Source organism: Mustela nigripes, chromosome 10 (assembly GCF_022355385.1).
Source record: "Mustela nigripes isolate SB6536 chromosome 10, MUSNIG.SB6536, whole genome shotgun sequence".
Taxonomy (NCBI): Eukaryota; Metazoa; Chordata; class Mammalia; order Carnivora; family Mustelidae; genus Mustela; species Mustela nigripes.
Window position 1 is genome coordinate 4,259,803 of NC_081566.1, and position 14,994 is coordinate 4,274,796.

Here is a 14,994-nt window from a genome sequence, read left to right on the forward strand (position 1 = left end):
TTTCATTTAGAAATACAGAAATGAATCAAAGAGACTTACCAATCTTCTGTTAATCATTGTTTATTTGAATTTCACAACAATCCTGACTATATAAAATTCATGAATTTCTTTTTTGATTCTTCCTGCTGTAGAAGTAATAATTTTATCCCTTACCTCTTTCCTGAAGCTTTCTAGTGGTACTTCATGCATGCTTTTATCAAATAACAACTCAATTTAAAAAGTGATTTTTTTTTTCCTCTAGAGAATGCCAGATAAGAGTATTGATAGCAAGGATAAGCCATCTTGCCTTTTTTGTTCTTAGAAAATCCTTAGTTCTAAATGTGAACTTAAAAATGACCCATACATTTCTTCTCATTCTCTTTAGTAACTCCTTTAGGTATCTAGAAGGCATGTTAATCATGTAAGATTACACAAAATTTATAGTCATTTGACTTGCTTAAATTATCTGAAAAGTTGAAAAAGAATATGCATTATTTGTAGTTCTGATTTTGTTTGATCATTTCTTTCTAAAAGAACTTTGATGGAAGAAAATAAAGTCTGCAGTAGCAAACCTGTTTGACTTTTTTTTCCTCCCCCAGAAACTAAAGTTCTTTATTTGTTATAGTGAAATATCTTCATGGTATAGTTTTTTAAAATTAAACTCAACGTGGGTATCTTTCTTAAAATAGGAAATAAAAGTATATCTGAGAATGCCACTGCCACAGCTGCATCTAAAATGCCTGACTTAGCTCCTGTTTCAACTCCTGTTCCATCACCTGAGTAAGTTCTGTTGTGATATTAGAGTTCTTTTCAAATGGAGAGCTAAGTGTACTAGTATACAGAAAGGTACTTGGATTTATGTGTGAAATGATTATCTATAGAAAGCTCTGAGTCATGGGACAGGCATTCCACAGCCACTTAAAATATCTCTAAGTTGCTTTTTAGGTACCAGGAATGTACTTCACTCCAGACCATATGTTTGTTGTTTTGATATTATATATAATTTCTATTATTCACAACACTGAATCCTTTTCTTATTGCAAATAATTGGCTTAATTCTGTAGGTATAGGTTTGAGGACAAATTTTTAAAGCTTTCATTTATTAAATTCAAATTTAAAAGCATTGATTAAATACCTCTGCTGTGCCTTGAAAGCTATAAAGGGTGCCTGAAATTTCTAGAGCAGTGATTCTTAAATTATTTGTTTGTCTCACAGCAAACTCTTAGAGTGCTCACTTTCTTAAATTAAACTAGATAGAGGTCTTCTCCCAGATTGCAGTGGGGCACTTTGGACAAGAATGTCTATCATGTAGTTAACATAAAATATCCCCATTTTTTTTTTTTTAAGTCTTTTCTACTAGAGATGATTAAGGTTTTTGCTATGTGAACTTCTTATCTATAACAGATAAGCTCATAGACTGGATAATTGGGTATGTTTATTTTAAGTTTATGTGTGTTTCATTAGATACACCCTGTAAAATTTTGAAAGCTTTTCCTGTTAGAACTCTGCTTAACAGGATGGGATATTTGAACAGGAGATGTATAATGAAATGTGCATTGGGTGTGGTTTGAATTATAATTCCTAAATACCATTCTATTTAAAAAATGAGATTTTTTGTGGTTTGAAGGGCAAGTGACAAATTTGTATTCTGTGTTTATTCGGAAAGTGATTAAAGATATTTATTGGATGACTAGAGAGAAAATATAGCAGTTTATGTCATTGATTCCTAGAAATCTATTTAGGATAGGGATATTCTTGGTATTGTTTCTAATTATGTGGAGCGTGTCTGCTAGTCCCAGTTTTAGCACTAGGCTTCTTCAATTAGCAGCACATATATGTCTTATTTTTCAGAACTAAAGGAAACTGATTTCACTTCGTGTATGTGTATGCATGCACACAGACACACACATACATACACACACGCCTCTATATATACATATGACTATTTGTTGAAAGATACCACATCAGGCTAATGTAGTAGTTTTTACTTTTCTCTATTAGTTTGATTTTAGTAGATTTTTTAATGTAATTGCTTACTTTTTAATTTAATGTTTCTTTATATTTGTTTTGAATTCTTTTTGATGACTGTATGGCAGTCCTTTGAAGAAGATAAATGAAAATGAAAGAATCTGTGATAGGGTGTCACTGTTAAAGTTACTATGAAAAGACTTACTTCTTTTCCCACCTTTGAGTTTTTTAAAATACAGCTCTGATTAGGATATATTTATAGATGGGATATAACTTAATTTGTACCAAATTAATTCACTTTAGTTTTTCTCCCTCCATTTCTTCAGACGCTGCTCCTTTTTACTGTCATTATTTCTGTTGTAGATAGTAAGCAATAAAGATGTAAGAGATGTCATTAGAGACCATGTATCTGTATTTCATCTATTTAGAGAAGCATAGTCTAATTATGTTTTAGTTTTGTCCAGTTGCTATCAGCAAGATGATCTAGCTTTTAGATACTATTCTATTGCTACCTTTGTTAATCTGATACTAGTTTTTATTCAAAGACATTTCCTGGAATTCTTAGTAATTTGTCAGAGTAGGAAAATTATATATGAAGATGTTTCTTTTTTTTTGGTATTCAAATGACTTTATTTTTTCAGTTTTTACCTTTTGTGCTATAAGGGCTGCACTGGAAGTTTATTTTTATTTTGGAATAAACTACAGACATTATAATTTACAGCACTATTTCTACCAGCTCCACCCCCCACACTCTCCTACCATATATACGGACTCTAGATCCTAGAGATGGGATTAGGTTACAGGTGGGGCAGTATTTCTTATTAGTCAGCATTTTCATTAGAGTTCTTAAATATTTGGCTTTAAGTAATAGAGAATTAGCCAAGATGATGTTAAGATTACTTTGGGGAGGGAGAGATGCAGGTAATTGTGTGTGTATGTGTAATGCTACGCTGGAATTCCTCAAGTCATCCACAGAAAAATTTTCTAGCTACCTTTTGAAAGTATGATATTCAGATACAAAGTACATTCATATATTAAGAATCCCAGATTCTAGTATAATTGCTTATACTCCACGTATAAGCAATTCTAAAATAGATACTTTAAAAAAGCAAGTTTGGTTTAGTAAATACGGTGATTTGGGTTTTCTGGCTTATCATTTAATAAATGGCCCTTCTGTTACCATTTCTGAATAATACTTATTTGTTAAAAATGACTTGAAGGGGAACATTTCATCCAAAAAAAATTTTAGTTTCTGTTGTATCTAGTATCTTTTATTTGATGTATGATACATTGAATTTTTAGCAGAATTTTAACTTTAGACTTCTAATTAAAGTGATATGTAATTATGATTATGTATTTCTAGGTATGTGACCACTGAAGGACACATACAGGATACAGAGCTAACATCACCAGATACTCCGAAAGAGAGTCCAATCGTACAACTGGTTCAAGAGGAAGAAGAGGAGGCAGGTCCATCTACAGTGACCCTTCTGGGTAGTGGTGAACAGGAGGATGAATCATCACCGTGGTTTGAGTCAGAGACACAAATATTTTGCAGTGAACTGACCACAATTTGCTGTATTTCTAGTTTTACAGAATACATATATAAATGGTGTTCAGTTAGAGTTGCTCTTTATCGGCAACGTAGCAGAACTACTGTGAGTAAAGAAAAAGATCATCTTGTGTTGCCTCAGCCGCCTTTACCACTTCCTGCAGAATCAGTGGATGTTTCAGTATTGCAGCCCCCGAGTGGAGATTTGGACAGTAAGAGAAAGGAAAAAGAGGCTGAAACTATTGTTCTAGGTGACCTAAGTAGTATGCATCAAGGTGACTTGATTAATCAGAGTGCAGATGCAATAGAACTTGAACCAAGCCATCCTCAAACTCTTTCTCAGTCTCTTCTTTTAGATGTTACTCCAGAAATCCATTCATTATCTAAAACAGAAGTATCTGAGCCTTTTAAATATGAGGCAGGACCTACACCATCTCAGGTGATCCCTCAGGAGACTTCTGTTGAGGTTGATAATGAGACAGAAAAAAAGTCTGAGGGTTTTAGTTCTATGGAGAAGCCATCTGTGATCTATGAAACAGATAAGCTTAATGAAATAATGGATAATATTGTAAAAGAAGATACAAACTCCATGCACATTGTCACAAAGCTATCTGAAACAGTAGTGCCACCTGTAAACACAGCTACTATACCAGACGGTGAAGATGGGGAAGCCAAAATGCACATAGCTGACACACCAAAGCAAGCCTTGACTCCTGTTCTGGATTCTTCTTCATTACCTGAAGTAAAAGAGGAAGAACAGTCTCCAGAAGATGCCCTTTTGAGAGGGCTACAGAGGACAGCTACAGACTTCTATGCTGAATTGCAAAATTCGACAGATCTAGGATACGCTAATGGAAATCTTGTACATGGATCAAACCAAAAGGAGTCTGTATTTATGAGACTTAATAATCGTATAAAAGCCTTAGAAGTTAACATGTCTCTCAGTGGCCGCTATCTGGAGGAGCTTAGCCAAAGGTAAGCCTTATTATCAATAGCACAGTCTGCTTGGCAAGGTGAGTAGCATAGTATGATTTCTGAATAGAGGAGTCGAGGATTAATGATCTCATGATATAGTAGTAGTCAGTACCGGTTAGCTGCGGAGAGTGTTACTTGAAGGTCGATCAATGACTTAAAGAACTGATTTTCTTTTTTAGAAGTACTGAGTGATGTAATACCTTTGTGTATTAGGGTGACAACATGTTTTAATTTTCTTCAAAAGTTTCTCTTTTCTTCTTTTGTAACTTTAGCCCCTTCTACTGTTTGGTTCCCATAGTACTCATGTGAAAATTATATAACATTTATCTATACTGTGTATGTAATATCTATAAAAACATTAACTATTGAAGCTCTTAGTGGAACTAGACAAAATATCAAGAGTTTAAATCAGTGAGGACTAGAGTACACTGAACTGGATGATTAGGCAACATCTGCAGTCTTTCAGAGAAGTCCTAGAATCCTGGTTCTGGTTGTGATAATTCATGCTGTTTTGCTCAAAGTGCCAGCGGGCTTGTGCAATGATTAAGGACCCCAGGCACAGTTCTCCATTTTTTTATACCTGTTTAGTCTTTTTTATCCCTTAATTGTGCAGGGTCCTTAGGGCTTCTCATCCCAACATTTTGCAATCACCTAGGCACTAAGTGTCTAGAACGTCTGAAACACCACCTTCCCCTTCTTCTTTTAAATGAAAATGCTACTAATGAGATGTCACTAAGGTCACCATTATATCCTAATGGGTTTCCTCCTAACCCATACAGACAATTTAGTGGCAAAATGTGCGTGCATGTACATGCGTGCCCACTTAAATACCTCCTGCCTGGGGCACCTGGCTAGCTCAGCTGGTTAGGTGTCTGCCTTCAGCTTAAGTCATGATCTTAGGTCCTGGGATCTAGCCCCGCACCAGGCTCCCTGCTCAGTGGGAAGTCTGCTTCTCCCTCTCCCTCTTCCCTTCCCCCACCCACACTTGTGCTGTGATTTCACTCAAATAAATAAAATCTTTAAAAAAAAAAAAAAGTACCTCCTACCTGTTTCTCCCTACCCTAACTGCCTCCACAAAGGAATCACAGAAATCACTAATTTTTTTTATGTTTAACTGAGATATAATTGACATTAATTTCAGGTATACAACATAATGGTTTAATATTTGTATATATTTTGAAATGATTACCACAGTAGTGGTAACTAGTTAACATTCATTACCACAGAGTTACAAGATGTTTTCCTTGTGACAAGAATTTTCAAGATGTACTCTCCTAGCAGCTTTCAGATACCGAGTATTATTAACTGTAGTTACCATGCGGTACATTATATCCCCTTTACTTACACATTTTATAACTGGAAATCTGTGCCTTGGACCCCCTTTGCCCATTTCTCCCATCTCCCATCCTCTACCTCTGATAACCACCAATTTGTTCTCTGTATTTAGGAGTTTGAGGGTATTGTTCTCATTATTATTTGTATATTCCACATATAAATGAGATTGTATGATATTTATCTCTTTCTGACTTATTTCAGTTGCATAATGCTCTCAAGGTCCATCCATCCATGTTGTTGCAAATGGCAAGATTTCCTTTTTTGTGGTTGAATAATACTCCATCGTATACAGATACCGCATTTACTTTATCCATTTATCCTTTGATGAACACTTAGGCTGCTTCCATGCTTGGCTGTTGTACATAATGCTTCAGTAGACATGGGGATACATACATCTTTTCAACTTAGTGTTTTTTCATTTTCTTCAGATAAATACTCAGAAGTCAAGTTACTGGATCATAAATTAGTTTTATTTTTAATTTTTGAGGACCCTCCTTATGTTTTCCAGAGTGACTGCATCAATTTGCATTTCTACCAACAAGGGTTCCCTTTTCTCTGCATCCTTGCCAACATGTGTTATGTCTTATCTTTTTTGGTAATAGCTGTTCTAACAGATGGGAGGTGATCTCATTATGATTTTGATTTGCATTTCCATGATGATTAGTGATGTTGAGCATCTTTTCATGTACCTGTTGGCCATTCATATAACTTTATGAAAAAGGTCTGTTTAGATCCTCTGCCACTGGATTCTTTAATTTTTTTATTACTGAGTGTTACATGTTCTTTATGTATTTTGGATATTAACTCAATCAGACACCTGATTTGCAAAGTTTTTCTCCCATTTGGCAAGTTGCCTTTTTATTTCTTTTTTTTTTTTTTTTAAAGAATTTATTTATTTATTTGACAGAGAGAGATCACAAGTAGATGGAGAGGCAGGCAGAGAGAGAGAGAGAGGGAAGCAGGCTCCCCGCCAAGCAGAGAGCCCAATGTGGGACTCTATCCCAGGACCCTGAGATCATGACCCGAGCCGAAGGCAGCGGCCCAACCCACTGAGCCACCCAGGCGCCCCTGACTTTTTATTTCTAATGGTCTCCTTTGCTATGCAGAAACTTTTTAGTTTGATATGTACTTGTTTATTTTTGCTTTTGTTGTCAAATCCAAAAAATCATCACCATGGCCGGGCGCCTGGGTGGCTCAGTGGGTTAAGCCGCTGCCTTAGGCTCGGGTCATGATCTCAGGGTCCTGGGATCGAGCCCCGCATCGGGCTCTCTGCTCAGCAGGGAGCCTGCTTCCCTCTATCTCTCTCTCTCTGCCTGCCTCTCCGTCTACTTGTAATCGCTCTCTGTCAAATAAAAAAAAGATGCTTACCACCTGTTTCTCTTTACATTCAAGTGTTTGATCTATTTTGAGTTACTTCTTGTGTATGGTGTTAGATAGTTGTCCACTGTCACTCCTTTGCCTGTGGCTGTCCAGTTTTCCCAACACCATTTATTGAAGAGATTGTTCTTTCCCCATTTTATATTCTTGGCTCCTTTGTCATAAATTGATTGATCACATATGTGACTGATCTTACACAGTAGTGAGATATGGAGAATTGATGTTAAGGTAGAAGATACCTAAGGGATCTCTTTATTTTACTTTTGTAAGTGTTCCAGGCCTCAGTAAGAGTCATTTTCAAAAAAAAGTATATTTATCTCACATATTGAAATCAGAAGTGTGTTTCCAGTAATAAGTTAATGAATAAGAAATTAAAGCTATTTAATAAATACTTTCTTACTCCCCAGGTACCGAAAACAAATGGAAGAAATGCAGAAGGCCTTTAATAAAACAATAGTAAAACTTCAGAATACTTCAAGAATAGCAGAGGAGCAGGTTGGTCACCTTCAACTCTTATTTACTTTTTATATAAATTTCTTTTGAATTTTATAGGCTCTTGCTGGTAAGAAGGATAAGTAGTGTTGGTTCTTTCTTTCCCCTGATAGTTGATGATAAAAGCCTATTATATGATGTCATTTTTGGGAAATTACCTAGCTATTAGCATCTGTTTTTCCTCCAGAGAAAATTTCTTGAGCATTATTCCTATTAACGTTTCCAAGTCTGTGTGTGTATATGTGGTAGAAGTGCAGTGGCCTTTTTTAAAGCAGCTTTGTTAAACTCAAATCTTTTGTGGTTTTCTACACAGCTAATCTAATTGATTGCAGATAAGAACAGTTCTGTTTCTTCTTTTTAATCCTTATACCTTTTCATTTCTTCTTTTTTTCCTCTATCTGTTATCTGTGATGCAGTATCATTGATAATATTGGCCATTACTCTGTCTTTTGATTTTAAGGAAACAATTTCAGTATCACACAATTTCAGTATTATAGTATCCAGATGTTTATTAAAAGTTTTTACAGTGGGGCGCCTGGGTGGCTCAGTGGGTTAAGCCGCTGCCTTCGGCTCAGGTCATGATCTCAGGGTCCTGGGATCGAGTCCCACATCAGGCTCTCTGCTCAGTGGGGAGCCTGCTTCCCTCTCTCTCTCTGCCTACTTGTGATCTCTCTGTCAAATAAATAAATAAAATCTTTTAAAAAAAAAGTTTTTACAGTGTGTTACTATGATGAAGAAATTTTATACTTTTCTAAAAATTTATCTGGGACTAGGGGATGGTGGGATGAAGCGAGGAGACCTGAGGTTTTAGAGTTTAGTGCATCTTATTGCGAGTTAAAACTCTAAACTATAACACAATCCAATTGTGATTTCATACAAATTTCCTTTTTAGTGTCTTTTTTTTTTTAGTTGAAGTTATTTAAAATGTTTTCAAAATACAAGTCCTTTATTAGAGATGTATTTTACAAATTTTTCTTCCAGTTTGTTATTTATCGTTCTCTTAAAAGTGTCTTTTTAAGGGCACCTGGGTGGCTCAGTAGGTTAAGCCGCTGCCTTCAGCTCAGGTCATGATCTCGGGGTCCTGGGATCGAGCCCCACATCGGGCTCTCTGCTCAGCAGGGAGCCTGCTTCCTCCTCTCTCTCTGCCTGCCTCTCTGCCTGCTTGTGATCTCTCTCTGTCGAATAAATAAATAAAATCTTGGGGAAAAAAAAGTGTCTTTTGAAGAGCAGAAGTTTTTAATTTCTTAAAACCTATTTATCTGTTCTCTCTTTGCTCTATAAAATCTTTCCCTTACACAGAGTCACAAAGAATTTTTTCTCAGTTTTTTTCTGAACGTTTTATGTATAAATATAAATCAATTCAAAATATATTTGTGTGTGTGTGTGTGTGTGTGTGTGTGTGTATGTGTATGTGTATGGATGCGTTTCAGGACTTCTTTTTTATTCTGTTCATCTTTTTTTATGCTGATAACCAGACTGTTGGGATTATTGTAGCTTGATAGGAACTCTTGAAGTCACATGGTGTGAATCTTCCAACTTTGTTCGTCTCTTTCAAAACTGTTTTGGCTAATATGGATTTTAGAATCAGCTTTTCAATATCTACAAAAACAACCTGTTTGCATCTTGATTAGATTTTGTGGAATTTATACATCAGTTTGGAGAATTGACATCTTAACAATATTATCTTCTGACCCATGAACACAGTAGTTATTTAGTACTCCATTAATTTTAATAGTTAAAATGATTTCCCCTCTATATTTTCTGATGTCAAAGACTTACTTAAATACTTTTAAAATAATTTATATATTATTAAAAGTATTGGAAATAAATCTTGATTAGAAGTATTAACTTATTAAATTTCATAGTTTTTTCTTTAAATGTAATTATCTGGAATTTATCAGTATTTGTCAAATGTGAGTCAGAAAAAACAGTTTTATGAGTCAGGTTCAGCATTTTAAACAGACTAAGTAGGATAGAAACTACCAGAGTGTATTGCAGTAAGGGAAGTAAGTGAAACTTTTTGTTATATTTTTATGCATCCATCTCTCCCAACCCCCCCCCCCTTTGGTCCCCCCCCCCCCAGTTGAGATCTAAAACTTATTTATTTATTTTAAGGTTTTTATTTATTTAAATGAGAGAAAGCACAAGCAGGGGGAGTGGCAGACAGAAGGAGAGGAAGAAGCAGGCTTCCCACTGAGTGGGGAGCCCGATGGGGGTCTTGATCCCAGGACTTTGGGATCATGACCTGAGCCAAAGGCAGATGCTTAACGACTGAGCCACCCAGGCGCCCCTAAAACTTACATAAATCTAAGTTTGGAAAACTTAGGTCTAGAGTGATAAGTGGTTATATAACTATTTCATACATGATCCTAAATAGAGTCTTAGATTTTCTTTACATTCTGCCTTCTTCTGATCCTCCCCAAATTCAGTAGTAAGTTGAAATTTTCAGTATAGTCTCCCTAATATGGGTTCCTGATGAGGAATATGATAAATAATTTCCTAAAATATGCATGCAAATATTTCACATAAAAACATGTTTGTTCATTATAAAAGTTTTAAAAATCTAGAGCTAGAGAGATGGGTGTTTTTGATTAATTTATTTTCATTGGTGATATTTTAGCATTGACTAGATTAACTGTTGTAGGGTTTTGACTATGTAACATCCTAAATTCCATCCTAGTGTGCAACAGAATAGAACTTTTTAATTTTTTGGTATGAGCCTGCTTCATATCCAGAAACATTTTTCAAAAACTTGTCAACATGTTTTTGTGCTGATTGCTTTGGCTTAAAAATACTTATTTGATAGGGTGCCTGGGTGGCTCAGTAGGTTAAAGCCTCTGCCTTCGGCTTGGGTCATGATCCCAGGGTCTGGGGATCGAGCTCTGCATTGGGCTTTCTGCCTGCCTCTCTGCCTGCTTGTGATCTCTCTCTCTGTCACATAAATAATAAAATCTTTAAAAAAAAAAAATACTTATTTGACAAAGTGATTATTTTGCATACAGCTGGTTTATGCACATGGAGCTGATACTAACGTGAAAAGTATAATTTGTTATTACACAGTAATCCAAATGGTAGCAGTAAATAGCAAAATGGTTTTTTGGAGGGCTAAGGAGAGGGAGGGTTCATCATTTTTTGTTTTTTTAAAAATTTCTGGTCACACTTTACAATATTGATTCATTAAAAACTTGTATTAATATATTTTTTTTCTTGAGGAACTTAGTAATTTTACTGGAACTTATACAGTGTATATAATGTACAGATAAAAGTTTCATACACATAAAAATAATATTTCTTCCTTTATCATAGGATCAGCGGCAAACTGAAGCCATCCAGTTACTACAGGCACAGCTGACCAACATGACACAGCTTGTTTCAAACTTATCAACAACAGTGGCAGAATTAAAACGCGAGGTATTGTTATTACTGGTTTTGTAAGACACACTGCATATATAGAGGTTGTTAAAAAGGCAGTCTTGTTAAGAACGTGGTATCTAAGAACTTCAACCAAACAAAATGGTCAATTTCTAGAGCGCTTCTTCAGAATACCAGAATGTGGCATTTTGAAGTTTTGGAAATACACAAATTATGATAATTTTTTGGAAAAGACATTTGTAGTTTAGGTCTTAACCTAAAATATGGTTATAAAGCAGTTCTGTTAGGCCTTTTGCAGACCACTGATATGTCATTTTCAGTTTATAAAGGCTTATTGGGTTGCTTAATAAAGCAAAAATTTAATTGACTTAGTAAGTATTTCTTGAGCATCCATTGTATGCGGGTGTGAGCTGTATAGTACTTGGAGTGTACAGCAGTGAATATCCTTGGCACTGCACAGAGCCTCTCTTGGGGGACGGGGAATACTTAAAGTAAATATATGTGAAGGACAGTGGAATGCAGAATGAAATGTGTGTGTATGGATGGTGGTGTAAGGGTTGCTCTTTTAGCTACGGTGGTTTTGGAAGGCTTATCTGAGGCAGTGGCATTAGAACTTGAGTGCTCAATGTGGGGGCCTCGGGTCAGAACAAACCTGTTACTAGCCACACTTGGGCAAAGGACCCAAAATTGGAAACAATGTGCTATGTTTAGTTGGCCTGGCTGAAGCAGAATGAGGGAATGTACAGAATGAGCTGAGCAGAATGGTGGGGCTCAGGTCATGGAGGCCTTTGTAGGCAATTTAGAGTTTGAACTTTATTCTGATCATTGCAACTAATTGGAAAGAATTAAGAAGTGATGGGGGTCATGTCATTGACGATATGTTGAGAAACTCCCTATTTGTTGCTCTGGAGAATTGCCTCTTAGGGAAGAGCAAAAGCAGAAGTGGGGAAGATGCCCGTTGGGATGTAGTCGCGATAACCTGGGTGCGGTGACACCGATTCGGAGGAGGGTTTTAGAAGTGGAGAACATTGTGAAGTTGTTGAATTCAGGAGATATTTAAGAGAAGGACAAGCCCTGATGAAAGACTGGATGTGTGCGATGGGGAACTAAGGGTGACCCCATGTTTTTTGCTTAAATAACTGGGCGATTAGACTAGGTAGGAGCAAGATTTTCTTTTCTCCCCAAGTAGGAGATAGTACAGATGGAAAAACACAGCAAATGTAGCAAAATATTAACTATTGGTGAACATAGTTGAAAGGCATGAATATATTCATTAATATTTTTTAAAAGTTTTCCATAGGTTTGAAATGTTTAAAGATTTGTGGGGGAGGGGAGAAGACAGAGTAAGACATTACCTCAGTAGTTCATATTCTAAGAGCATGCCATGCATTTTTTGATTTTGAAACACATTAAAAAATGTTTAAAACGATTTGTTCTTTGAATTTTATATCCCATGGTATTTTTCCTTAATAAAATTTTTAAATGATAAACTAATAATATAATAATACAATATTTAATATTATTATAATATATAAAATATATAATAACTAAATCCTTTTTCTCCTCTCAGGTTTCAGATCGACAAAGCTATCTTGTCATATCTTTGGTTCTCTGTGTTGTCTTGGGACTAATGCTTTGTATGCAGCGTTGTCGAAACACCTCTCAATTTGATGGAGATTATATTTCGAAACTCCCTAAAAGTAATCAGTATCCAAGCCCTAAAAGGTAACGTCAGCATTTTATTTCACATTTTTTACTATGGTTTTTTTTTTATATTTTTGAGAAATTTTACTGAATAAGGGAATACTGAAATAATTTTTTTTCCCCATATGATATCTTAAAATTGCAGTGTTAAAACAACATTGGAATTAGCAAGATAGTCCTGTATCTGGAAGGTTCTATAGACTGGAATAAAGAAAGCATTAATAAGAAGTGCATAAACCATTGAAATATTTTGGTTGTGAAGGATGCTTGAATGTGGAATTCAAAGGGAGAGGATAATAGGTATTTTAATATAGCACCTTTTAGAGTATGATCCTTAATTTTTTTTTACATGTAATAGCAGTAACTGGAGTTTTACATTAGAGATTGGTATTCCGTAGCATGTTCAGTTCTCAGCAGCTTCCATCAGGCCCCAGCTGCAGAGTAAATTATATGTCGTTTACTCATTGTGCCCAGTGTTGACTTTCTTCATGTTTCAGGTGTTTCTCATCTTACGATGATATGAATTTGAAAAGGAGAACTTCATTCCCACTCATCAGATCCAAGTCTCTACAGTTAACTGGCAAAGAAGGTAGATTTTTGTGCCATGTTTATATGTAAACAGGAATCTAGCTCACTTCTGCGTAAGTGCAGTGTCAGTCCTGTGTTCAGAACCATCTGCAGCAGAGTAATGGGCATAAGTAACCTTTGTGTTTGTGCTGCGTCAAAGCCACCTTATCACTTGCACACTTTCTTTCTGTCTTTATTCCTAAAAGCCCAGAGGGTGGGGAAGGGGGGCTTAGTTTAATTAGCCACTGGTAGCTTTGTTTGCACATGCTCCTGTTTAGAAGTATTTCTTTTTAGAAAGGGATGTTTGAGAAAGTTCAGCAGATTTGGAAAACCTGAATGTGCTCCCATAGCATCCTGTGCTTATCTGCCTCCTCTTCTTGTACAGGTAGGACCCCTTTTGTCTCTAGTTGAGGACTGTGAGGCACTTTCTGGGGGGGTGGAAATCTAGTTTATCTCTTTTTTATAGGCCAGGGTCTGTAATAGCATTCCATTATCTAACACTCAGTGAATACTTAAATTTAAATGAATGAATTAGTACTGAGTAGCTGTTTTTCTATATCATTTCTTTCATAATTAGCACTTCCTAAGAGACTTAGCTTTATAGCAGTCTTAAAATAACCAAGTTAATTGTATATTTCAGTTAGGATTGCTTTCTTAATAATAACTAGCTTCTCTTGCCTTGGGATTTAGTAACAGCATGTTTCAATTGACTAAATCGTTTGAGTAATCATTGCTGAGCATTGCTGATTTACTGTGATCACAGCATTCACAGAGACAACCTATTGTATGTGTGTTTGCTCAACACTAGTAAATCTCTTCTTCCTTCCTGTTTTTTTCTTTCTTTTTTTGTTCTTTTGGGTGATTTTCTTTTATAATAACATTTTTAATTTAAGTGTTAGGTATTAAGAAAATGTAATTGTTATGTGTAAAGCTTGATGAATTTTCATAAACCAAATGAACACACCTGTGTGACAACACACCCAGACTGAGAGAACATTATCCAGCATCCCAGCCACTGCTTCTGCTCTTCTAGTCCCTGTCCATCCCTCCCCAGGGTAGCCACTGTTTTGATCTCTGACTTTTGATGTAGGGATGTTGAACATCTTTTCATGTGCTTCGGGACATTTGTAAATCATCTTTGGAGAAATGTCCTTTTAAATTTAATTTGAATTTAAATGAATTTAAAAAGAGTTTTTCTTTAACTTTTTTGTTGTTAATATCTCCAATGTCATGTAGTCTCCTCATGTTTCCTTGTAGGAATTTTACAGTTTTACATTTTATATTTAGGTCTTTAATCCATTTTGAGTTAACTTATGTATATTGTGGAAAATAGGGTTCAACCTCATTCTTTTACATGTCAGTATCCAGTTTTCCCAGGACTATTTGTTGAAGAGACTTTTTCCTTATTGACTGGTCTTACTATTTTTGTTGACAATTATTTGACTGTATGTGTGAGTTTGTTTCTGGGTCCTTTATTATTTTGGCCTGTTTACCAGTCTTTATGCCAGTATTACACTGTTTTGTTTTATTTTGTTTAAAGATTTATTTATTTGAGAGACAGAAAATGGTGGGGGTGGGGGACAGAAGGATAGAGAGAGAAAATCTTAGCAGACTTTGTGCTCAGTGTAGAGCCTCATGCGGGGCTCGATCTTACAACTCTAAGATAACAACCT

General features: G+C 35.7%; 1 protein-coding gene across 3 annotated transcripts in view; it reads left to right on the plus strand.

The window, feature by feature from the left end:
* The window catches only part of SUCO (SUN domain containing ossification factor), an 87,360-nt gene that overhangs the window by 55,928 nt on the left and 16,438 nt on the right, over positions 1-14,994 (plus strand). For all 3 annotated transcript variants that reach the window (XM_059412469.1, XM_059412468.1, XM_059412470.1), the window contains 6 exons: positions 669-759; positions 3,311-4,474; positions 7,594-7,681; positions 10,985-11,089; positions 12,621-12,775; positions 13,252-13,343. In XM_059412469.1, coding sequence (XP_059268452.1) covers positions 669-759; positions 3,311-4,474; positions 7,594-7,681; positions 10,985-11,089; positions 12,621-12,775; positions 13,252-13,343 — 1,695 coding nt within the window. The remainder of the gene's footprint in view (positions 1-668; positions 760-3,310; positions 4,475-7,593; positions 7,682-10,984; positions 11,090-12,620; positions 12,776-13,251; positions 13,344-14,994) is intronic.